General features: G+C 45.2%; 1 protein-coding gene across 3 annotated transcripts in view; it reads right to left on the reverse strand.

The window, feature by feature from the left end:
* Cpne4 (copine 4) overlaps positions 1-24,351 on the reverse strand; it is a 442,945-nt gene that overhangs the window by 140,447 nt on the left and 278,147 nt on the right. For all 3 annotated transcript variants that reach the window (XM_060385390.1, XM_060385392.1, XM_060385391.1), the window contains one exon: positions 17,126-17,305. In XM_060385390.1, coding sequence (XP_060241373.1) covers positions 17,126-17,305 — 180 coding nt within the window. The remainder of the gene's footprint in view (positions 1-17,125; positions 17,306-24,351) is intronic.

Below are 24,351 nucleotides of genomic sequence, written 5' to 3' on the forward strand. Positions count from 1 at the left end.
AAGATTCCAGAACCAGGTGACAGGTACTTAGAAAATGCTACTTCTCTCTTCCCTCCTGTCCCATCCAGCCAGTCCCCACTTAGAGATAATTACCATCATCTATTGGCTTAGACTGGGGTCTGGAGGTAGAAGGGGGATGAGTTGCTAGAGGCGCTGAGGACACTGGTTTGATCAGAGCCTCATTATCCCATGATAGAGTGGGGAGTGAGAGGTAAGGGAAGGCTTCCAGGTTTCATTACTCCAGCATTCGGGAGGATACAGGTACCATTCACTGCCTGGGCCCCTCTAGAGGAATGAAAGGTGGGTGGAAGAGGCCCTGGAGAAAGCAAGGAGAGACAGTGAGCTTGGATTGGGGCTGTTGAATATGAGATGCCTGTGCACCATCCTTGGCGTTATGGTTTATATTGTGGGATGTCTGAGGAAGTGTCCTGGCCTGGAAGTTTCCAATGCACGAATAATTAATGGCAAAGGAAGGGGCAGATAGGGAGTATAGGAGAGAGAAATAAGGCAGAGCTAGAAGTGAGGCAGCCTTCTCAGCTGAGCCTGTAGCAAAATCACCATATTTCACACTACCCTCTATCCCTTGAACAAACCATCAGTGGGTAACTAGCCTCCAGGGGCCTAGGGTGACTGACGGATGGCATTCAGCTTTCTGTGTTCTCCCTGCTCATCTGAGGCTGGAGTAGGGTCTGTGTCGGGAGAGGGCATCTAATTCATGGTGGGTCTGTCTTCACATTCCTACGCTGATAAAAGCTTCAGAAAGAGGCCCATCCAAAAGTGAGACATTTGAGCTGTTACCAGAGCTGCAGTAGAGGAGCCCTTTATGCACCAAGCAGGGAGGCGTGTAAGCTGCGGTAGAGTTTCTGTGGGGACCACCAGCATCAGTGTCAATGTCCTTAAAGTCTGTGCCCAAACACTCCTGTTAACTTGTTCTAGAAAGAAAGCAATACCTAGGGGCCTGAAAGCTCCATAGAATATGCTGTTCATCCGAATGATAATAATAACGACAAAGAATTGGAAACAGCTTTAATGCCTATGACGGAGAACATGCTCCATCAATTCTGCCATATAACCCTTAAAATAAATTAAGTAAAAGTGTGTGCATTCACTGACATGTTCAAAATGGAAAGCAACAAGGCCAGCGATGTGTCTCAGGTGGCAGAGGGCAAGCCTAGCATGCTTAAAGCCCTGGTTTTAATCCTTAGCACTACAAAGTTCAGGGTCATCCTCAGAATAGAGCGTTCAAGGCCAGCCAGCAACACATGCATTCTCACAGAAACCAAACAGAAAAATAAAAATGAAACAAAATGCAACAATAAAAATGAAATAGGACTTGAGCCCAGAACCTGTGGGAACCTAGGAAATTTTCCGGGGATTAGCTGGGTGTCCTGAGGTCAGACCTGATTTGGAAATCAATCTGGCACTTTCTCAGAAAATTGGGAATAGCACTACCTCAACATCCAGCTATACCACTCCTGGGCATATACCCAAAAGATGCCCCACCATTCAATAAGGACATTTGCTCAATTATGTTCATAGCAGCTTCATTTATAAAAGCCAGAATATGGAAACAACCTAGATGTTCCTCAATGGAGGAATGGACACAGAAATTGTGGTACATTTAGACAATGGAATACTGCTCAGCTATTAAAAACAAGGAAATCATGAAATTCGCAGGCAAATGGATGGAACTAGAAGAGATCATGCAGAGTGAGATAACCCAGACACAGAAAGACAGGCATGGTGTACACTCACTAGTAAGCGGATATTAGCCATACAATATAGGACAGCCATTGACAGACCCAAAGAAGCTAAACACTAAGGAGGAAGGACCCTAGGGAGGATGCTAAAATCTCATTCAGAATGGCAAACAGGATAGACACCAGAAGTGGTGGAAGAGGGGAAACAGGATGGGAACCTATTATAGAGGGTCCTATAATAGGACCCTCCCACCCAACAGGGAATTGAAGCAGATGCTGAGACTCAGGGTCAAACTTTAAGCAGAGCACAGGGAGGAGGAAAAGAGGGGTGGGAATAGAGCAACATGATAGGGACAGGAGCCCCACAAGGAGACCAACGAAACTAAAAGTTCTGATCCCAGGTTGTCCTGCAGAGACTGATGCACCAATGGAGGACCATGCACAGAGAGGACCTAGAGCCACTGCTTAGATGTGGCCAATTGGCAGCTCAGTCTCCATGTGGATCTCTGAGTGGGAAAAGCAGGGGCTGCTTCTGTCATGAACTCAGTTGACTGCTCTTTGATCACTCACCCCTGGTGATGAGGCTTTGCCAGGTCACGGAGGATGAGGATCCAGGCAGTCCAGACAAGACTGCTAGGGGCGGATGGCAAAAGTGGAGAATTCCCCCTTTCAGTGTCCTAGGGGAAGGGATGGGGGAAGAGGGAGGGAGGTGTCGGGAGTCGAGGAAGAAGCCTTCAATCGGGATATATAATGAATACATTGTGAAGAAAAATATTAAAAATTAAAAATAGAAATTTTAAAAAAATGGAATAAGACATAGCAGTAAAAGCATAAGTAACCACGTGTTTATTTAGAAAAAGAGCCATGTGTAGATGCATCAAGGAAGAAAATCTGTAACATATACCAAAACACTTGATAACTTTCCCTCAGTAGTAAAATGAAGGGTGAGTTTTTGGGCTGGTAATACCTTGAATGTAGTAAAACAATAAAGTCATTTTCTACAAATAATGCAGTTGAGTGACAGATGGTTTTTCTTGACTTAAATACACGTTGCATGAAAGATCTTGAGTGTTTGTAGGAAGAACCTGGGGTTCAGCCTCTGAAACCCTTACAGAGAGGTGAGGGAGGGGCTGGGGAACAGAAGCCTCAGAAGTTGTCACTGTCATGAATTCGTGAAGAGGGAAGCTTAAAGGTCCTATAGACCCACAGATGATGTAGGCTTTGTGCATGGTCTTTCTTGGGGGATCAGCTCATCAGCTCATCGCTAGAGCGTGTACTAGAAGTGCGTCCAAGGAAGGTAATGATGAGGAGGTGAAGGTGTCTCCTGGAGTTCTAGGAGGATTCAGTGAGTAACTGGTGCACATATTTCAGCACTGAGTCTGGAAGCAGTCTCCGCTCTCAGTGTTTATTGTTAGCGTTTGGTAAATGTATTATTCAAATATGAGATGAGTGAATATATGAGCATAATAGATCTATGCCATGGACAAAACTCGGCAAAAATATTCTATGTTGCTTAAATTCTTTGCTCCCGGAGAGTATTTCTGATAAATATTAACAAATGGAGTGCCAGAGAGCCCCCTGGAATAGGAGAAAGGTGTTTTTCAGATGCAGGAGTCGATTTATCAACTTGTGGGGAAGAGGGTCTCATGCATGACCTCTGTGACCAGTTTCACAGTGGCAGTGTTCAGGAGGAACTGCAAATGATGCTTTAAATTTACAAAGGGTTAGGCTGGAGGGATGGATGAGCAGCTAAGAACAATTGTTGCTCCTCAGAGGACTGGGGCTCGATTCCCAGCTCCCACTCAGAGACTTAACTATCTGTAACTCCAGTTCTGAGGATCCAACAGGTTTGAACTCACATGCATGCAGACAGGACATTATACGCACAAAGTGAGCAAATCTAAAAGCATCCACAAAGGGTCGTAGAACTTATGTTCCATTTGGTGAGTGATGTGGTGTAATGAAATCATCTCAGCCTAGTTTTGAATTGCGCTGTGCTTTCAGTGGGCGAAAGAGTTGAGTTCCCAGGGCTGATTCCTTATCTCTCAGTCAGAAACAATGGTGTTCTCACTTAGCACAATACTTCTTGATACAATGAGGTTCCATGAAAATCGGTCTTTTTTTTTTTTTTTTTTTTTTTCTTCTTCTACTTAAGACTTAATGAGGAAACCAGTAGGAAGATCTGGGAATTTTTTTAAGGGTTTTAAGTTTTTTTGTTTTTGTTTTTCTAATTAAGGATGTGAAACAAGAAGCCAGAGGTAGTATAGCCTAGAAATAGGAGAGGAGCAGCTTGGAATTCTGTGAATCCAAATGTCCGATGTTAACTTTTTGTTGTCCCAGTTTTGAGGCTTGTATTCTTGTCCAAGTGATGATGATGATGGTGATGATGATGATGATGATGATGGAAGTGGTAGAGGTAGCAATGATGGTTGCGATCATTATGCTGGTGCTGGTGATGATGATTGTGGTGGTTATAGTTCTGGTAGTGTGGGGGGTGATATAGATGGTGATATTGATAGTGACAATTATTGATGATATCAGTGGTGGCACTGATAATGATAATGGTGGTTGTGATAGTAGTGGTGATGTGATGATTATGATTATGATGATTAATGGTGGTGTTGATGATGGTGCTGATGGTACCAGTGATGGTGATGATGATGATGGTGATGATAGCAGTGATAGTGATGATATCATTAACAGAACAAAAGTCATAAATACCAGCCAGACCCAAGATCAGCTCTTTGAAATGGTTAGCCGTGAAAGTGATTTATTACTATGAAGTGACCACAAAAATATATTGTTCAAATTGGGGAGTTTTTGAAATGAAAGGAAGTGATTAATTAAAACAAGGTAATGAGTTTAAGTTAAAATGGCTTGGGCACGTGGAGAAACAGGCTACACTCTTATTATGTGACTCTTTCACAAGAGAGGGCACAATCGAGTCGTCCCCCCCCCCCAGAAGTGTTAGGGAGAGGCCAGGAACACCAGAACAGAGCAGAAGGAGCCTGCTTTGTTGGTGGGGCTAAATGCAGTCCTGCTTTGGCCTCCTCAGCTCTCAGCTGTCTGATTCCATTGGGGCCCCGTCAGTGAGTGAACTATAACAGCAGATTTCTTGCTTTGAATTTCAGCAGAGGGGATAAGGGTTGGCAGGATTTCTGCTCCTTTGTTCCTCTGACTAGTGAGGTCAAGAGCCCTGCCCTGAGCCTCCAGGTGTGCAGATGCTAAGAAAGCAGGAATCAGGACTGCAGTCAGCTTACTCCGGGCACTTGGGAGCTTGGACTCAGGAGTGTGCACCTTGGTCGACCTGTGCTAGTGCACAGAGAAGCCTCAGAGGCCCATATTCCATGCAGAACAGAGCTAATTAATTCCTATCTGGCCTCATTTTGTCCTTGGAACTGAATCTAAGGCTCTTGGGAGTGACTTTGTAAATCGAGCAGGTAAATTTTCTCCCCCTGAACTTTATTAGATTAATTTAAAAATAAATATTATGTTTCTCAAATTCTGCTTGAATCAGCTCTGGAAGAATCTCTCAACCTCTTTGCAGATCCAGCGGTGGGTGATTCCTCAACTTATTGGTTATGAGTGACCAAGGACCTCCCAGTTCTCTTCTCTAACCAAAGGAATATTACAGAAGCTCAGAATCAGATTAGTTAGGCAATTCTGCTTTCCATAGCCAGAGGGCTGGGGACCCAGGGTTTCTCAAAAGCATCTTATGATGCTTTCCTCAAAGACCTTACAAATACCTCACTCAAGAGGTTTTCCTGCTGTCCTTCTGGGCTGAAATTCTTCATATATTGTAAAAGTTCATCAGTAGTTCAGGATTCTGTGTGTGTGTGTGTGTGTGTGTGTGTGTGTGTGTAGCTCTTGCATGGGTGTTTGCATCTTTCACATATTTCGAGGATTAAGATCCTTACATGTTCATTTGCAAATGTTTATGATGATGTTTTTACTAACACTCATTGTTTATTTGTATGTGTAAATATGTGGTATATGGTTGTATATGCATACGTGTGTGTCCACCTGCTTGCATGTGTGCGCACAGTGCATGTAGAAACCAGAGGTTGATGTAAGGTGTCTTCTTCAATTGCTCTTTTTTTTTTTTTTTTTTTTTTTTTTTTTTTTTTTTTTTTGAGACAGGGTCTCTCGCTGAACCTGGAGCTCACGGTTGGTCTGCTCTGGCTAGCCAGTGAGTTTCAAAGTTCCGTCTGTCTATACCTCCCTAGTGCTGAGATTATAGACATACACAGATTAACCTGGATTTTATGCATGATCAGGGAGCCCAAACCTCCAACCCTTATGCGTCAGTGGCAAACACTTTACTGACTCCTGAGTCCCTTTGTTGTATTGTTTTTTTTCAATTGTGAGTATGCTGTACATGCACTGTAGGAAATACAGGAAAAGACAGCTGAGATATTGCAAACCAGCCATAATCCTACAGACTAGACACCATCACTGTTAGCACTGAGACATGTATTCTCCCAAGTCTTTGTTCTTGGAAGAAATGGACAGGTTAATGACTGTCACCATATTTTTCTCCCACTTTGGAAGGAAACACAAGAGACTGTTTAATACTCTTACGGCCATGTTTGGTGTCTAGAAAAGATATATATATATATGTATGTATATGTACATAATGTTTCTCCCAAGCCATATATAATGGCTTGGGGGAAACATTATTTGCTAAACTAAGTTTTTTGTTGTTGCAGTTCAGCAAATCGGTGATTTGGCATATGGATAATTCTGTTCATGGTGATATAGTGTCTTCTGGCTCCATGCTGGGACAAGGACAGGGTATTCTTCCCTGAGACTCGGGATACTGATATTTGAGAAGGACATCAAGACAGCATTTTCAGAGCAAAGGCAGCGGCAGGTGGTGGGCAAAGCATGCTACACATCATAGAGGCAGGGGCAGGCTGCATGGACAGCCAGTTCCAAGCTGTGTGGACTTGAGAAGCTAAGGGAAGCTGGTTAGAAATGGGAAAGCAGAAGCTGAGGTACCGCATGGCTCCTTGCATGGGTGAGCTGGTCTGGGAGCTGAGTGCCTTGTACTAGCCTGGCTTAAAGGGTGAAAGCCAGGACGAAGTACCTGAAGTGGGTTTTCAGCACTGAGGTGGAATTCCCTGCAAATTGTCATTCAGTGCCATCTGCCTTCATTAAATAAAGCTAAGACAGGTATCAAATAGCGGCCTAGCCTTGAAACAGGGCCCATAAACAGAAGCCCATTTAAATTGCCACTGAATATGTCTTTTTAATAGTATCTTTGAAATTGAATGGTTTCAGAATTGCTTTCTCCGGGGAAGGGAGGGGACGCTGAGGTAGAACAATGCCATCTGTTACTCAGTGGCATCTAATACTTAGCACCAGGGAAATGCTGAGTCACAGACGGGATGAAGGGGTGCACGCTGGCTCTTCTGTGGTGACTTGGGACACCACTTTCCAAATGAACGGGTACAGAAAAGACATGCTTTATGTCTGAGGTGTAAAGTAAGGGATGAGTGACAGCTGTTAACTCTGAATGTGAAGGAGATTAGAAAGGAATGGACCCACGCCTTCTATAAACACAGATGAAGTCGGTGATCCCCATGTCATAGGTTAAGCAACTTGTCAAAATGTACATGGGGACTCGGTAGGAGTCCCAGGATGTATGACTCTGATTGTGGACCCTCTAAAGGAGGTACAAGGTAGCAGGAGATTTCTGGAGGAGCAGAGACTGCTTTAGGGTCTGAATTTAAGGTTACTAGCCCAAATAAGAAAGGAACAAAAGAAAGGATTTTATTCTCCTTGGAGGGGTAGGGGCTTGCTTACCCAGAAGCACCCTGAATCCTGCCTGTCTGTGAGCAGGAAGGAGCAGCACTGTTTTCCAGGCTTCCACAGCTAGTCCAGGGGGACGGAAATAATGATGCTTACTTATGATATCATTCATCACTTAAGCAGTTGCTACTGCAGTGATTCTGCAAAATTATGGAAAGCCTTTCCTCTGAGAAACAAAAGGGGAAACAAGTTGCTTGCTATAATATATAAATTTGGCTTCCCCAGGCATCGATTTTAAGGCAGAAAGGCACTAGATGTTATAGAACAAAATGCTGACCTTGGAAACTTGCTCTGGGCATTACAATGTGTTTGAATGACACTTTTGGTGTCCACAAATGGGGCTATTCTCACCCTAGACCAAATTCCTATAGATCATGACAACTTGAGGTCTATTGGTCTTTTCGAGGGCCAATACTAAGCCATATCAAGCTGATATAATCTGGAAATCTATCTTTTTCAGAAAGAAAACCCATCATCTGGATAATAGGTCCATTTGACTATATTTAATAGATAGCAGAAATAAACAGTGGTATCTAAGATCTCCATCAAGGGCTGATAGCATAGATAACTCAGTTGGTAAAGTGCTTACTTTGCAAGCCTGAGGATCCAAGTTCATCCCTAGAATCCACATTTCAAAAAGCCAGTGAGGGGCTAGGGAGATGGCTCATGGTTAAAGATCTTGCTGTGCAAGCATAAGGAACCCAGGTAAATATGGGGTGTGCATGACAGCCTAGCCTGTAATTACAGTTACAGAAGGTGGAGAGAGCAGGATACCATGAGCAAGCTGGCCAGGGAGACCAGCCATACGGGGGAGCTCCAAGTTTGGTTGAGGGACCCTGACTCAGTGACTAAGGTGAAAGAGCAACTAAGGATGCTCTCTGACATCTATCTCTGGGCCTCCACAAAAAGGTTCATAACCCTCTGCACACATATGCACCATCACACATGCAAAGACATGTATAAACACATGACAGATGAAAGAAGAAGAGGAGTGAGAAAGAAAGAAAAGCCATTGTGTGTTTGTAATCCCAACATCAGGAAAAGGGGGCAGGGGGGGATCAATTAGTCTCCTTAATGAGTTCCAGTCAAGTAAGAAATGTTGTCTCAAAAAACAAAGTAGATGGCGCTCTAGGGATGACAGCTGAGGTAATCTTCTGGCCTCTACAAGCACATACATGCTCGTCTCTAACATGCACCCGAACAGGCATGGGCATGTGCACACACACACATATCACACACACACAATCTCCATTAAGAACATAACCCATGTGCCGTGTGCAGGTCTTACTGTATAAAAGCGAACTGTAAACTTGATGATGAACTGTTCTTCTTGCTTCTTGGTCCTTAATTTCTCTAGATAATTTCTTACACCACCGGTTTCTTTTATCACTAAAGCTTTTGATAGAGTCTGACTCACTAGCAGGCACAGGATTCTCAGAATCAGACCCTCTGGGGTAGATCCAGCAGTCCGCATTATCACAAGTATCAGGACCTGGAGAGATGGGCCAGAGATTAAAAGTACTGGCTATTCCTATGGGGTTTGACTCCTTGCAATCACATGATGGTCCACGACCATCTCTAACTCCAGTTCCAGGGCATCTGATGCCCTACTTGGGCCCTCACCGGCACCAGGCATGTATGTTGTACATAGAGGTACGTGGGAGGTGGTGTGCTGTCCTTCTGTTATGAACAGGGGACAAAGAACTCTGTGACACCGAGTGCAGCACCCCTCAAATGCTCACAGATGGAGCTCTCAGTTTTAACAGAGAGATCAGAACTTTGGCATGAAGAAGGGAGATTTAAGCAGATGTTACTGAACCATAGAGAAGAGAAAATGCCCGTGAGAAATCAGGGAACGAGTGTGTGCAATAGGGTTGAGCATGGAAGGAATCCTGGCCAGGTGAGGATGGTCCTGGGTGCCGACCTCGAAGGAGTCTGCATTTAGGAGATTGACAGTCATACCAACACTTTTCAAGAAGCCATTTTGCAGCCTTTCAATTCTAATATTAATTTTGTTTTTAATTATGTGCATGTGTGGGTGCAGGTACTTGTGGGTGACAGGACAGAATATTGGATCTCCTGGAAAAGGCATTATAGGAAGTGGGTGCTGGAAAATGAACTCAGGTCCTCTACAAGAGCAGCAAGTGCTCTTATTTGCTGAGTCACCTCTCCAGTCCCAACATTATAATCTTAAAAGAAATGTCTTTCTTGAGGGAAGATAATTAATCTCATGACTTTTCAAATGTGTTTACAGGTCATCTATATCCCTTCTGTAAACATAATAAAACAAATTTAACTGGAAAAATAATGTTCCACCAAACACTACCAAGGTCAGCTCCAACCTGGCTTTGTACTAATACTACTTTCTAATATATACTAGTAAGTGATGTGCTAGCTACTAGAATGAACGGAAGGGACCATAAAGGAGTGTGTGACTCTAGACAATGGACCTTCCTTACCTGGTCTTATTTTCCTCAACTTTTAATGACAGTAGTGGAGAGTGTCTCTCTCTGCTGGGTACTGGAATAGTAAGTAAAGTACAGCAACTTCCCAGGCCAGCAGCGGGAGGAAAGTCATTTCTGTTACCTATCCACTCACTGTCTTTGGAGAGTGAAGGTGGACATGTAGGGAGGAGTGAATGAGTTAATAAGCAATGAAAGAGGGAAAGAATGTCAGAGGAAGGAGCAGCTTGCTCTTCTAGGTGGAGAGGGATCCCATCTTTCCTGGTTAACCGTTGGCAGAGGATGGGCTTAGCTGCGTGTCTAGTTTGGGGCAGGATGGTCTCCCAGCTCGCCCAGAAAGAAAGCACAGCTTTCTGATCCCGCTGTGTCCTCATGGCTCCGCCCCCTCTCCCATCTGCTGAGAATGCACACTTCCACCTCGAGTCCTCCCCGAGGACATGAACCTTCCTTGGCTTCGTTTGGCATTTTTGCTCAATGCAAAGTCACTTGCTGTGCTTGGACCCAACTGCACAGTTTTTGCCAGTTCCTAGCCTGCTGAGGGGTGCAGCTTTTCTTTCTTAAAAAGTCCGGCTGTTCAGAGCAGGCATGTTGGAAACTCAGAAATCACCTCCAGCATGTGTGGAAGCCTTCGGATGGGGTGAACAGGCTCCACATACGTGATTTTCTGTGTGGTTTTGGCTAATTCACTTCATCTCTGTTTGTGGGCCTTAGCTGTAGCAAGATAAGGGTTAAAATACCTACCCAGATGATTTCAACATTCTTTTTTTGTTGTTGGGTTTTTTGTTTGCTTGTTTCTTGAGACAGGTTGTGTGTGTGTGTGTGTGTGTGTGTGTGTGTGTGTGTGTGTGTGTAGCCTTGACTATCCTGGAACTCTCTATAGACCAGGCTGTCTTCAAACTCAGAGATCGGCCTGCCTCAGCCTCCCTGCTGGGATTAAAGGTGTGTACCATCATTGTCTGCCTTCAACATTCTGTTTTAAAACTTTTCTTTCCACATAAATTATACCTAAAAGAATGAATGCTAGGGCATGCATTCAGATGAGCCAATACATGCCTTGAAGTCTTAGACTGAATGAGATCATAAATGAGGTGAAATTATACATTTAGTATTGGTGGCTGCCCAGGACATGGGAACTCATTCTTTATAACTCTTTCCCCTGACAATGCTAATTCTTCCCATCCCCATCCTTCCCTAGACCCTCACGACATGAATAATGGTGCTCACACAGCTTCCAACAACACCCCAAGGGCTTCCTCTACACCAGGGGCTCAGCCCAGCATTTTTTATTTATTTATTTTATTTTATTTTATTTTATTTTATTTTATTTTTATTATTAGTTACATTTTATTATCTCTGTATCCCAGCTGTATCCTGCTCCATCCTTCCCTCCCATGCCCTCCCTCCCTCATCTCCTCCCTGCCCCTTTCCACGTCCACTGACTGGGGAGGACCTCCTCCCCTTTCATCTGATCCTGTTTTATCAGGTATCTTCAGAACTGGCTGCAAGGTCCTCCTCTGTAGCCTAGCAGGACTGCTCCTCCCTTGGGGGGGGGAGATCAAAGAGCCAGTCATTGAGTTCCTGTCATAAATAGTCCCTGTTCCCCTTACTATGGGAAACCAATTGGTTATTGAGCTACCACAGGCTTCATCCGAGCAAAGGTTCTAGGTTATATCCATATATGGTCCTTGGTGGAGTGTCAGTCTCAGAAAAGACCCCTGTGTCCAGATATATTTGGTCCTTGTGGAGCTCCTATCCTTTCCACATCATGCTAACTCCCCCCTCTTTCATATGATGCCCTGCACTCTGCCGTACGTTTGGTTATGAGCCTTAGTATCTGCTTTGATACACTTCAGCCCAGCATTTCATAAGCAATGTCTCACTAATCGTGTAGGCAATCATGGGTGAGCGTGTATGTTCATAGGTGGGTGTTTGTGTGTACAGGTGCGAATATAGGTGCTCACATTGATGTACATGTATACATGAGTGTGTGCACATGCATGTACCAGTACATGCGCTGATATGTGCATGTGCACATGGATATGAGCCCAGAGGACAACCTCACATGTCATTTTCTCAGGTGGCTGTCTACTTTGAGTTTTGAGAAAGGGGCTTTCACTGGCATGAAACTCACCAGATAGGCCATATTGCCTGGCAAGCCAGCCTTCATTTCCTCAGTGCTGAAATTGCATGTTCAAGGCCACACTCAGAGTCTTTTCCTCTGTTGGTTCTGAGGATTCAACTTGGGTTGGTGTGTTATGCTTGCTTGTTATGAACTGAGCTGTCTCCCCAGACCAATCTTCACAATGTCCCCAGGGGTTAGCGCTATGGCTTCCTCTATTGCTACACAAAGACATCAGGCTTCAATAGTGGGGAGAAGTTTTCTTTGGAAAAAGAGCGCTGAGCGAGAATCTGTCTATCTGTCTGAGACCATTACAAAGCCATTAAGCAGTACAGTGCTTGTACTTGAGCCATAAGAAGCCACACCTGGGACACTGGCTGTGCCTTTACCACGGTTGTTTGAAATCTAGCCATTCCTTTCTGCCTTAGTTATACAGGACAAAGAACCTCCTTTTAGCAACACAAATGTCAAGAAGGAATATGGTGGGTTTTTTTTTTTTTTTTTTTTTTTTTCATTTTGCTTGCACGCTCATACTGAAGAGAACAGCATTTTTGAAAGGAAAAAGAAAGTTTCCCCTTTGTGTCAGTGTTTCCATTTGTAAGCTGCGGAGGCTAAAGGTATGCCCTTGCCCTGGCACATCTCTTAGAACAAATGCACTGATCTGGATTGTTTCTCCATGCGCGGAGGACACTCAACAAAGAAAGGCTTTTTGTTGTTGTTGTTGTTCATTTTAAGACATCAAGTTCATACTCCTATCTGCAAGACAATGAGGAAAGATGGTCTTAATAGTCAGTGAGCTTTTAGCAACCCATTGCTTCATTCAAATGTGACGTGCTCAATAGATTCCCTTCCACAGATGAAAATGTGCACCATCCCACTCGTGACCCCATCCATGCTATGTATTATCATCTGTCAAGAGTACCTCCTCAAGCTGCACCATCCACTCCAGACTCACGTGGGCATCGGCCACTGGCAGTTCCTCTGTTCTCTGCTCGAATGTCCCGAGCTTAGTCACAGGCAGGTGCCACACTGGATTGCCCACCCCATCCTTGTATGATTACCCTCAGGGACAGCAGAAGAGCTGCTCTGGTTTTCTCGAAGACACACCCTGCCCCACACAGTCTGTCAGGCTTGCCGACCAAAGACTCTCCCCTGGGTACAATCCTCTGGGCCTCCTTCACTGGGGTCCCCTCATTTCTTTGCTACTGTGCCAATCTCCCAACATGATTCCTTTTCCTCCACCTCTCTCTGCCTTCGTGAGCGTGCCAAAGGGCTCTTTCTAATATATGCATCTAATCTTGTCTTCCTCCTGGTTACCAAGGCCTCGCTGTCTAGTCTAAGCTCTTCCAGCTATAGAAAAAAAAAAAAAACAAACCAACCCTTAAAGCCACATAGCCTGGCTCTTCCTCTCCCATCTTGCATCTTTATCCATTTCCCATCCTCGTTTGACCATCCAGCTATGCCCAGTCTCAGATCTCTCTGCTATTGCCCTGACACCCCATGCCACTGTGTCTTTGAATGTTCTGGTCATTTTGTTTGGAAAGTCTCCATGCAGGTGAACTGCTGCTGAGTTCACCTTTCAAGTTCAGCGTCATCTTTCCTGTGAGTTCTCTCTGATTCCCTTTGGGTAGATAAGTCTTTATCCTACAACTCCTGGAACACATTTCTATGAAAGCATTTAACCACATGCACTTTGATTATGTATCTACAGGTTAGTGTCACCTAGCTAACCATGACCTTCTCAGGGACAGGGTCTCTGTCTGCTGTGTCTTTGTATCTCTATCACTAAGCATAATATTTGGCATATTCAGGGAACCTGGTAAATGCTTCCTCTATGACTAAAAAAAATGGATGAATGTTACATTGCCTCCCCCAAACCAATCACCCTAGCCATGGAAAAGGGGGATGATTGGATGATTTGATTGATGGAAGCTAAGTGGTGCTGAATACATACATGTGGGGAAAGCCAATCCTACCAATTACATGGCCGATAATGACGTGATTATCAATGACAGAGTCCAGGATGTCACCTGGAGGTGGCTGAAGGGGCAACATGTCAAGCCTTTGCCTCTGTGGCTATCTTTAGCTTCTGGTCGCCTGAGGGCTGCACATACCTCCAGCCTTGCTGCGAGACTGCTACAGTATTTCAGGAATCCCAGGCAAAGAGAAACAGTCTTTATTTGTATCTCTAGGCTAAGAGCTTTCAAATAACACTCGCACATCTTACTACTAAGTACCGGCCACAGGCATAGCCCTAAGCCAAACTCTGGCAAGTGGAGCGGTGAGATTTCTGGTTGAGCTTACTCAGGATTCCCTTCTGAGTTAAGGATGGAGTTCTTTTCCACATGGTCACATGACAAAAAAAAGTGATGACCCCCAAATTGTCATCCTTCATACTCAGAAGGTATGACTTCTAAGAGAGTGGGTGACTGGGCATTGAATAAGCAAGCCATAATAGGAAACAAAGAGCAAGGGTTTCGGCACCCTGTTTCTATCACCAGGCCCCTGAGATGAGTATGCATTACTGACTTCTAACCACCAGCCCCTGAACTTCTTTGCTTGAACCTTCCGCTAATCCGTAAAGTCCCCTTAGCTACCCAGGCAGCCAGCTCGGAATACTGGAAGCCTGATGCCCCCAGATTAGGAACAGCCCTCCACCAATGACCGCCAAGAACGGTTTTGGCCAGCGTGTCTAAAAGCCTAGTTTCCTCAGCCCTAGGGAACACACTGTGACACTTGCTCTGCACTGGCTTCCAGATTGTTCCTAATAGAATTGGGCTCCAGTTACGCATGGTGGCAGCTGGCTTGACCATACACCCTTAAGGGCTGCTTCTCTTTGCCTGGATCACTTTTTCAGGCCATTATGTGTCTCAACTCTTTTCACCTCCCATTTCAGGGTCAGTGTCTTGACAAAACTCAGACAAAGTGCTGTCTGCCATATGGCCAACTCCTTCTTGAATCCAGAGGCTCATGTGTCGTCTTGCCATCTGCAGGGAATGTACTTCCTTCTCACTATTTCAGTGTCAATGCTGCATTCCTTGGGAAGCCTTCACACACACACACACACACACACACACACACACACACCCCAACACATACACACACACACACACATTAGTTTGCCTTCCAGGCAGACCTTTTCTCACAGATGTTTTCTCCTGAGGCAGGGCATGAATGCAGTTTTGCTGGGGCATTAGGCTTCTATAATTTGGAGTCCCTGCTTGTGAAAAAACAAAAACAAAAAGCCCTGCAACTCTACAAATAGCAGTGTAAGGCACAGCCTTAGCAGGAGGCCCAGCTGCGAAGGGCTCTGAAGTTTAATTTTTACTGGTTAACAGAAAGTCACCTCTGGACTGGCTCAGTGACCCCAGGTCCCTCCTACCTCAAGCTCCTGTCACCTTCGCCTGATCTTCAGGACTCCTTGACATGGCTTTCTGACTGGGAGAGTCTCCCTCCTTCCTCTGCAGCCCCTGAACCATGTTTGTCTCTGAATCATGTTTTTATTTTTATTTTTCCACAAAGGTACCACAGAACCTTGATTCTTGTCCAAAGGTTTCCCCTTTCTGAAGGCCACAACGCTAGGGAAGGGGCCCAGGAATATGACGTAAATTGACACAATTTGAGTAAACGTGGATAATCCTTTCTCTCTTTTCACTGCTCATTTTATTTTGGAGGCTCAGAACAGGTTTTTCACTTTGATCCCCCTCAGCTCTAAAGGAAACCCCGCATCTATAAACCAGGGTCATTAAGAGGGCCCAAGGCATCAAGAAATCTGCTACCATGGAAATCTAGAAAGCAGCCAACCCCCATCATACGCAGTGGGGAGCCCCAAGGTCGCATAAAATAGACAAGCTGACTTATGTTCCACTTTGCAGTGTCAGAAACAAAACAAAACAAATCAAGAACAACAACAAAAACCCACTTGATCCAGAAAAGAAGTTTCTGGGCTTGGAGAAACCAGACCCTCCCCCTCCCTTCTTGCTACTTAAAAAAATATATCAAAGAATCAACAACAAAAACTGATTTTCAGACTCTGCGCAGCTGGCTAGGTCTCCTGCATCATCCCATTTCTAGTCCCAAGGTTTGAGGACACTAACCTCACAGACCAATCAAACTCAACTCTTGGTGGCATTTTGAGGTTGAACTGGATCTATTTCATCTTCCTCTGCTGACTTACTTCATTATCAACACCCACTACACTCTGGGCACAGCAGAAGGGGAAGATGGAAAGGAAAGGGTGGTGGAAGCAAAATGATGGACTTTGGGACCAACACTGGCTCTTCAGCCTTCGGCACGGCGGTTCTCAAACTTCCTGACACTGCAACCCTTTCATACAGTTCCTCGTGCTGTGGTGACCCCCAGCCATGACATTGTTTCATTGCTACTTCATAACCGTAATACTGTTATGAACTGCTATATAGATATCTGATATATGACTCGACATCCATTGGGGTCGTGACCCACAGGTTGAGGACCACTGCTGCATCACTTGAGAGCCCTGAGTCTGATTTTTTTTCCCCGCAATTGAAGGAAAATAATGCTGATATTCATTACACATTCCCACTAGGGTTAAATTAAAGTCTCTGTTTAATCACTAAGCATTCAGTCCTTTTCTTCGGTCATATTTTTTTTCTTTTCTCTAGAGCCTTTGAATAAATTCTAACGAGGAACACTTTCTGTGTGGGAGTCTTGGCTGGGAAATTTGTAATGAGGCAAGATGTGGCTCTAACAGACCCGAGGACAGAGGATGTAGTAAGTGCCCAATATACAGTTGTTATAAAAGTGACCAATACAATGAGGACATTCAGAAAGGGAGATTGTTAGCTGCAAAATAAGTAACTTCACATATTCGTATGATCATCCTCTGGTAAATATAATTAATTTGAGAGTACCTAGGAAACGTTGGGAAATGCTACAGTTTAAAGAAAACAAAAACTAAAGGAAGAAGAGAGCAAAGGTCAGATGAGAGGAGAAGGGCTAAAGAGGAGGAAAGCCTGGTGGTGGGAACGGGCAGAGATCATCTCATCTACCTGGCCAAGGGTGCACTCCATGCCACCCAGGAAGTCAGCCTCCTTCAGCCCGTTGTGATTGCTGCTGATGTCATGAACCTCAAACCGGAGACGCTGGACCTCTTCAAAGTAAAAGTCCACGGTAAACAGTTTCGAGTACACTGGGTTTATGCAGGTACGGATGACCTCCGTCCTGTCCACCTGAAAGGAGAAAAAGAAGACCCACGGGGATTAGGATTTTTATTATTAACCTTCAAGCTAATTAATTATGGGGCACATGTGCTTGTTCTCAACTGTGAATGCCCTCCTGGGAGTCACAAAGGGCCAGCAAATTGAAACTTTACAAGCCACCTTGGAGAATGAACTAAGCTTCAGTGCCGACAATTTTACTAGACATAACCAACAGTCTGAGGTTGTGCATTTGAAGATGTTAATTATGTTATGTGGATTAAGCAGTAGAACAAGATGAAATAGATCAGCACTCGTACAGGAGAGTTTGAGAGAAAATCTGGGCTCAGTAGAAAAGCCATCTACGACTGATCAGTGATGTCTGTTGGGCACAGTTCTCATTTTAGCCACATCTACTGTAATACGAGTTTCCAACTCAAGATTCTTAGGACAACAAAGACGAAGGCTGTAAATGTTTTTATTTCCTCAGGACAGGGCATAAGATGAGAGTCATACCCAGGCTTTACTAATACAGAGCCTGAGCTGAGCCCATAGCCTTATTTATTTATTTATATATTTATTTATTTATTTATTTATTATCTAAAAATGCCTAGGCCTAGGCCTGGCCTAGAAGCTTCCATACAATCTGATCTTCTGTAAGCCCAGACCTTGAAGGCTTCTGTTTCTAGCCTCTGTCTGCCAACTTAGGCCTAGAATGTTTTCAACCTCTGAGTCTTATGGCTGAATAAACTCACCCTTTCTGGTTTTATTTTCTGAACTCTGGCTAGCTAGTTCAACTCAGCTGTTTTGGATCAAAACTCCTCGCCAAGCAGACTGATTCAAACTGGCTTCTCTCCACTTCTCACTGAATGGCTCTGCTTGGGAAAACTGCCTCTGAATTGCATGAACTGAACTTCACTAGCTGAACTGCACTCAACTGAACTGCACCCAACTGTACTGTACCCCCAGACTCTGTTGGACTTTCTCCACAAGCTCCCCTGCTCTCTCTTAAGTAGCTTCTCTTTCCTGTCTGCTCTTGTGAGAATCGGGTATATCCTATCTCTGATCCATTCTGTCAGATCTTTGTCTGATTTGTCATTTTGTCTGTCCCTCAATTAGATGTCTTTGTTTGGAGTTAAAGGTGTGTACTAAAGGTGTGTCTTTATTTTAGCCTGATCACACAGACCTAAGTCTTTGGATGTGACCTCTTGCCAGAGTAGCCATGTTGCCGGGCTTGGATCAAAACTCTACAGAAGGCCACGAGAGTGAAGACCAAGCTGCCTTTGTTTTCAAGTATGTTCTTCATTAGGTAGACATTTACTCTTCCATTACAACCCGTGGCCCTTGGTTTTCTCTTCAGCAAAAGGTCAATTAGAAGACCAGAGGATGCAAGACATTCACTTGTTCCTACATGCCATGAGCTGTAGTTCTTTCTGCCTCCTGTTTGTTCCCTTTTCCCAGATCCATGCCTGCAACTTTCTGTCCTACTCCATGAAGAAGCTAACCTCTACACGTTGGGTTTCCCGGGCTGTCCTCTGGAAGGGGTTCACCAGAGGGAGAGCTGGGCAGAAAATGAGGGGCAGGAGAACAAGGAGATACGGGTGCCCCTACACATACAGGTGCTGCCAAAGAGTCTTCCTCCCACACCCACTCAGAGGGCATGTGCTGGGACTTGGTGACAGGAGCCCTCATCCTTCCCTGTCCCCTCTCCCAGATCTCTCATGCACCAGCATTCTCTGCATGCCCAGTTAATCATGCTCTGGGCTTGCCAGTGTTTATGAACTAAAGAGATGGAGTTCTTCTTACTGTTAAAGTGTGGTTTACTCTTGTTTGCTCTCTGTCGCCCACTTTGCAAAGACAGCAATGCTTACCTAGCCCCTCTCTTCCACTGTTATCATGACTGATATATTCATATTGCTTTAGAATTTTCAGGACATGCACTTATCCATTTAAATAATTTGTAACATTTGTTTGTGTGTGTGTGTTCATGTGCGGGCACTTGTGCGGAGGTCAGAGGATACCTTGTAGGAGTCACTTCTCTCCTCCTATTACATGGGTGGATCTAGGGATTTGAACTCAGGTCACCAGGCTAAGCTGCAGGTGCCTTTACACACTGAGCCACCTCCCTACCCTTATGTGAACTTTGGTTTTTGCAACAATTATGTAGGGTAGCTTTATAGTCTTTTCCATCCGGGACAATTCCTGATCATATGTGCAAGGTGATAGATGTCATATAGGCTCTTGAACTCAGCCTGCTGACTGACTGCGGCACCTGGCCCTTATTTCATGTTTATTCACGTTCTTCCTTGGAAAGGTAGATGTAGTGAGGTGGGGAGAGAAACCAGTTTCGAATGACTGCAGTTAATACAATCCTTTTTGACAACACTTCGTCTCCAATGTTTTTAATACAATGACTTTCCAATAACACGTTCAGAAGGCTTGCCATACCATGGACACTAATTTAAAACATGGCCAGTGTTACTGAGGCATAATTAACACTAACAGAAGTCAATGTTCTTTTAATTTTAACTTTTTACAATTTTTTCACTTTATATCCTGATTGTAGACCCCTCCATCAACTCCTTTTGGTCCCTCCCTCTTTCCCTCCCTCCATCTTCCTCTAACCCCCACTGAAAGGGGGACTCCTCCTCCCTTGCCATCTGGCCCTAGCCTATCATGTCTCATCAGGACTGCCTGGATCTGCTTCCTCTGTGGCCTGGCAAAGCCACTGCCAAGGGTAAGTCATCAAAGAGCAGGCAACTGAGTTTATGTCAGAGACAGCCCCTGCTCCCCTTACTCGGAGACCCACATGGAGACTGAGCTGCCTATGGGGCACATCTGACCAGGAGGTCTAGATATTCTCTGTGCATAGTCCTTGGTTGGTGCATCAGTTTCTGCAGGCCCCCCTGGGCCCAGACTTTTTGGCTTTGTTGTCCTTTTTGTAGAGCTCCTGTCCCCTCTGGTTCTGAGAAGTCCACACAAAGTTTACTTTGTGTGTGTGCTCCAGTATGCTTGTGCACCATATGCATGCAGTATTCAGGGAAGCCAGAAGAGGGTGCCAGATCCCCTGCCTAGAACGGGAGTTACAAGTGTTTGTGAGTACTGGGAGTCAAACCTAGGTCCTCTGTAAGAATGACAAATACTTCAATGGCTGTAAAGGCCTGAATGATCATGGCTGCATCACACTGTTGTGAGACTCTAATCTTGCATATATACCACAGGCAAACCAAGGAGACCAACACCAGAAGGCCTGCTAACACTCGCCCCAAGCATGGTTGGATACCATAAAAAGCTAAAATGTTATGCTCAGGATGCGAGGCTAAGCACTGCATTCAGGGTCAGCTGCTTTGGACCCAGAGAAGAGCATGTCTGATTGCATGCGGGTTGATACCCCAGGTCCCGCCTCTGAGAAAAAGGTATCGGACGGGTCTGATGCTCTTTGGGTGGATGACACCTAAATGAACATCGGTACAAAGTCCCAATTTATTTCTAATATCAGAGATCAGACCTCTACTCTTGCCTGATGCATCTAAAACAAAAAGAGGGAACTGTAGAGAGCTGTGGAATGCTGTGCCTTAAAGATGGAGCTGGTTTCCGCCCTCCACCTTCCCGATGGTGAGTGCTCTCTGTCACAAACAATTCCACATTTGGCTAAGGCTGAGGATCTGGCTTGCTTCCATGTATGTGGACCTATCTGCATTGCCCACGTGGCACGCCTGGGTTGGCTACTCAGAGGCTATTTAAGCTGTGGGCTGGCTTTCCCCAGGGTCAGATGATTGTTCAAGGTTCCTGAATAAACTGCATTGAAAAAAAAAAAGAATGACAAATACTCTTAACCACTGAGCCACCTCTCACTAGGAGAAAGCCATAACTTTCCATTTATACACAGCTTGCAAGTAACAAAGGGGGATTTGAACCCAGGCAGTAGCGCTCTGGAGCTCGGTGTTTAACCTCTATGTTAACCACTGGTCTTGCAAACCTGAAGCTTTTCCTCATAAAGGAGCTTGCCGTCAAACCACCTAGGACCTGCATGGTGAAAGGACAGAACTGACTCTTGCAGGTTGTCCTTTGACCCCTGCACCCACAGCATGACCTGTGTGCTGCCTAATGAATAAATGTAAATTTAAAAACTCATTGGTGTGAATGGGGAGGGGACAAAGGTGGGCACCAAACCCTGAGGCCAGTCAGAGTGCGCTGGAGTTTCCAAGAGAATAAAGACCCTTGTTCTGAACAGGTCTGGTGAAGAATGACATCATAGACCAGAGGACTTCACCATGTCCCCAGGGCAGGTTCAAAACTAGATACTCCCTCAGACTGATATTCTTTAAGTACTTTTCTCCCCCATATTTATGTAAGGTGGATAGAGAGAAACTAATTTTGTCTGAATGAAGAACGGATAAGCTTATGTGCAAGAAAGAAAGGATTTATTGCAGGCAATTTTTCAAACCATATTAACTTCCAAGAGAGCCTATTAAACCACATAAAGTTTCTATAATAAAACAGATGGCTGGGCTGGCAGGAAAAAAAAAATAATCCACCGCTCTGTCTCGGGACCTCAACTGTCGCCCAGCACCTGAGAGAATTCATGTTTCCTTTAAGCCACCCACATAGTGGCACTTACTTAAGGCAGCCCTGGGAAAGGAATGCATCCTTCTTTCTAGAAACATCCAGCCTGGTGCCTCTCGGAGATGCCTCTCCAAGCCAGCACCCTTTGTCTCCCATGCAGGGAGACCGCACAACCCTCTGGAGCAGACTGAGGAGGATAGTAATGGGCTTTCTCCAGCCATCAGTTCATTGAGCCCTCCCTTCACGTCCTCTGCTGTGCACCTGGTCATCTCTCCATCTATGAGTCTCTGGCACAAGAGGTGTTTTGCCATGGGGCCCCGGAAGCAACCTGCTGTTGAACACAGAGCTGGACATTGCTGTTGTAGTGGACATGTCCTGGGACTCTGATGTTGTTCAAAGCAGCCAGCCAGAAGCACGTCACCTTTCCCAGAAGTGTGATCCTGAAGTCAGTAACGTGAGTGCCGCTTGGCAGGTGCCTTCAGAGGAGTCTACAGTGTCAGTGACAGGCCTCAGGTTTTCACTCCCTTCATTACCAGCTTTGAGGGATACTGGCTCTATGTGTCCGGATCATCCAACGGGCTGGCATATACCTGAGGCCTCAAATATGTCTTCAGGTACTGAATGCCTCTGTCCTCAAGGATGTTCAGTATGGGAGGCTCAGGTTTCCTGATTTTTATCCCAAGCCTCACTGCCTTGAGTCCCTGCTCACTTAGCCTGGAGGTCCTGCCACTGTCTTGATAGAACTTCCCACAATGCTCTGTATGGTTCAATATGGTTCAAAAGGCAGTAACTAGCCATATACATCTTTTTAAATGCAGCCAGTGGGACACAGGAACTAATTTTTAAAATTTACCTGAATGTAATTATTTTAGATTAAATACTGAGGGGTGGACAGCACAATTCTAGCTTGTGTCAGCTCTAACTCCCCGTGGCTTAATGAAAACCTGTATGACATGCGTGTCCCCACTTAATGAGGCTGGAGATTCCCAGCTGATTTCAATAGTGGGCAGTAATCCTCAAGCTTTGCCGTTCCTTAAAGCCACTGGGGGAATCTCCAGACCAATTAAATTAAGATTCTCCAGGGGTGAAATGTAGTCGCCAGCAGTTCATAAATCTACCTAGGTGATTCCAATGTGTAGTTAAGTCTTAGAACCAGTAAGTCTTATTATCAGCAGTGTCGGCTCAGCTCCAAAGTGGAAGGTGAGTGTGAGCCAGACCTACTGTGCGCAACATACTTTGTATGTGCGTAATACATTTCGGGCATCCTTGGAAGCTAAGGAAATAGTCAGGCTGGTAGATTTTGCTTGTTCTCATTTTTTTGCTGTGTAGCAAATTTTGCTGTAACCACGTCCCCCGTCACACCTACTAGCCCTGTTCGCTTCCCTCCTGGCAGAGGTCCAGGAATAACACCACCTTCCTGATCCTCCCTGCCCTGTAGCACGTCCCAGCGAGAGAGGCGGCTTCTCAGCATTGCTGTGCCAGGATACGGAAGCGTCTCCTGCTGGCCCCTTCAATCTCACCTGCGCAGCTCAACGGGGGCCCTTCGCTAACTTTGATTTTTCCCAGAACACTGACTGGCTCTGTGATATCTTTACATTTTGCTGTCCACCCGCGAGTATTTGACGTCCCAGGGATCATAATGTAGAAGTCTTGTGAAGGCCGCCACAAGTGAAGGAGCGTGGCTGGTGGCTCCGAACGAATTTGATTGGCTTTTTAAGATTCGGAAACCTCTCGCTGTGGTTTCCCACGGTCCTTCCCCTTCAGCAGCAGCACCCTCGTCCCTAAACTAGTTCAGCGTGGCTCATAGCGCACATCTGCAGAATGCAACACAGTCGCTCCAACCATTTCACATACCTCCTCCCACATAGCCACCCAAATGCCATAAATCAGCTCCGTCACTGTTTCACACCCGGGGAAACAGGCCGGAAAGGTGAACTGTGCGACTGACCCAACTGTTACGCAATATGATGTAACTAGAACTTTCCCTCAGAGCTCTTTTCCTGAGGCGCGGCTCCACTCATGAAGAAGACAAGGCTATTCAGGTATCGTCTCCCTACAACTGTGTCAGGCAAGGCCATCTTGATAAAGCAGTATTTCACGTGCCCTCTGAGAGAGAAACATTCCTTCTTTCTCAACTACAACTGGGCAGTTGTCCCTTAAAAGTCTTTTCAGTGTGACTTCTGAGTGGCCACAAGGACCTTTCTGGGTCTTGGGTTTTAAGCTTTCTCATCCTCCTTCCTCCTCCTGGTGTATTTGAGAGAGAGAGAGAGAGAGAGAGAGAGAGAGAGAGATATTGAAAGAAAGAGAGAGATTGAGAGTGTGCCTACCTTTGTGAGTGTATGTGTAGGCCAAAGGTTGGCATTAAGGTTCTTGCTTAATCACTTCTCTGTCTTATTTTCTGCATCTCAACATTATAGCCTGGCCGGTTGGCTGGCAAGCCCTTGGGCTCCTCCAGTCTCCCCACCCTATCCACATGCTGAAGCCACAGGGGCATCCTACTCACCAATCTCTTT

Source organism: Meriones unguiculatus, chromosome 6 (genome assembly GCF_030254825.1).
Source record: "Meriones unguiculatus strain TT.TT164.6M chromosome 6, Bangor_MerUng_6.1, whole genome shotgun sequence".
Taxonomy (NCBI): domain Eukaryota; kingdom Metazoa; phylum Chordata; class Mammalia; order Rodentia; family Muridae; genus Meriones; species Meriones unguiculatus.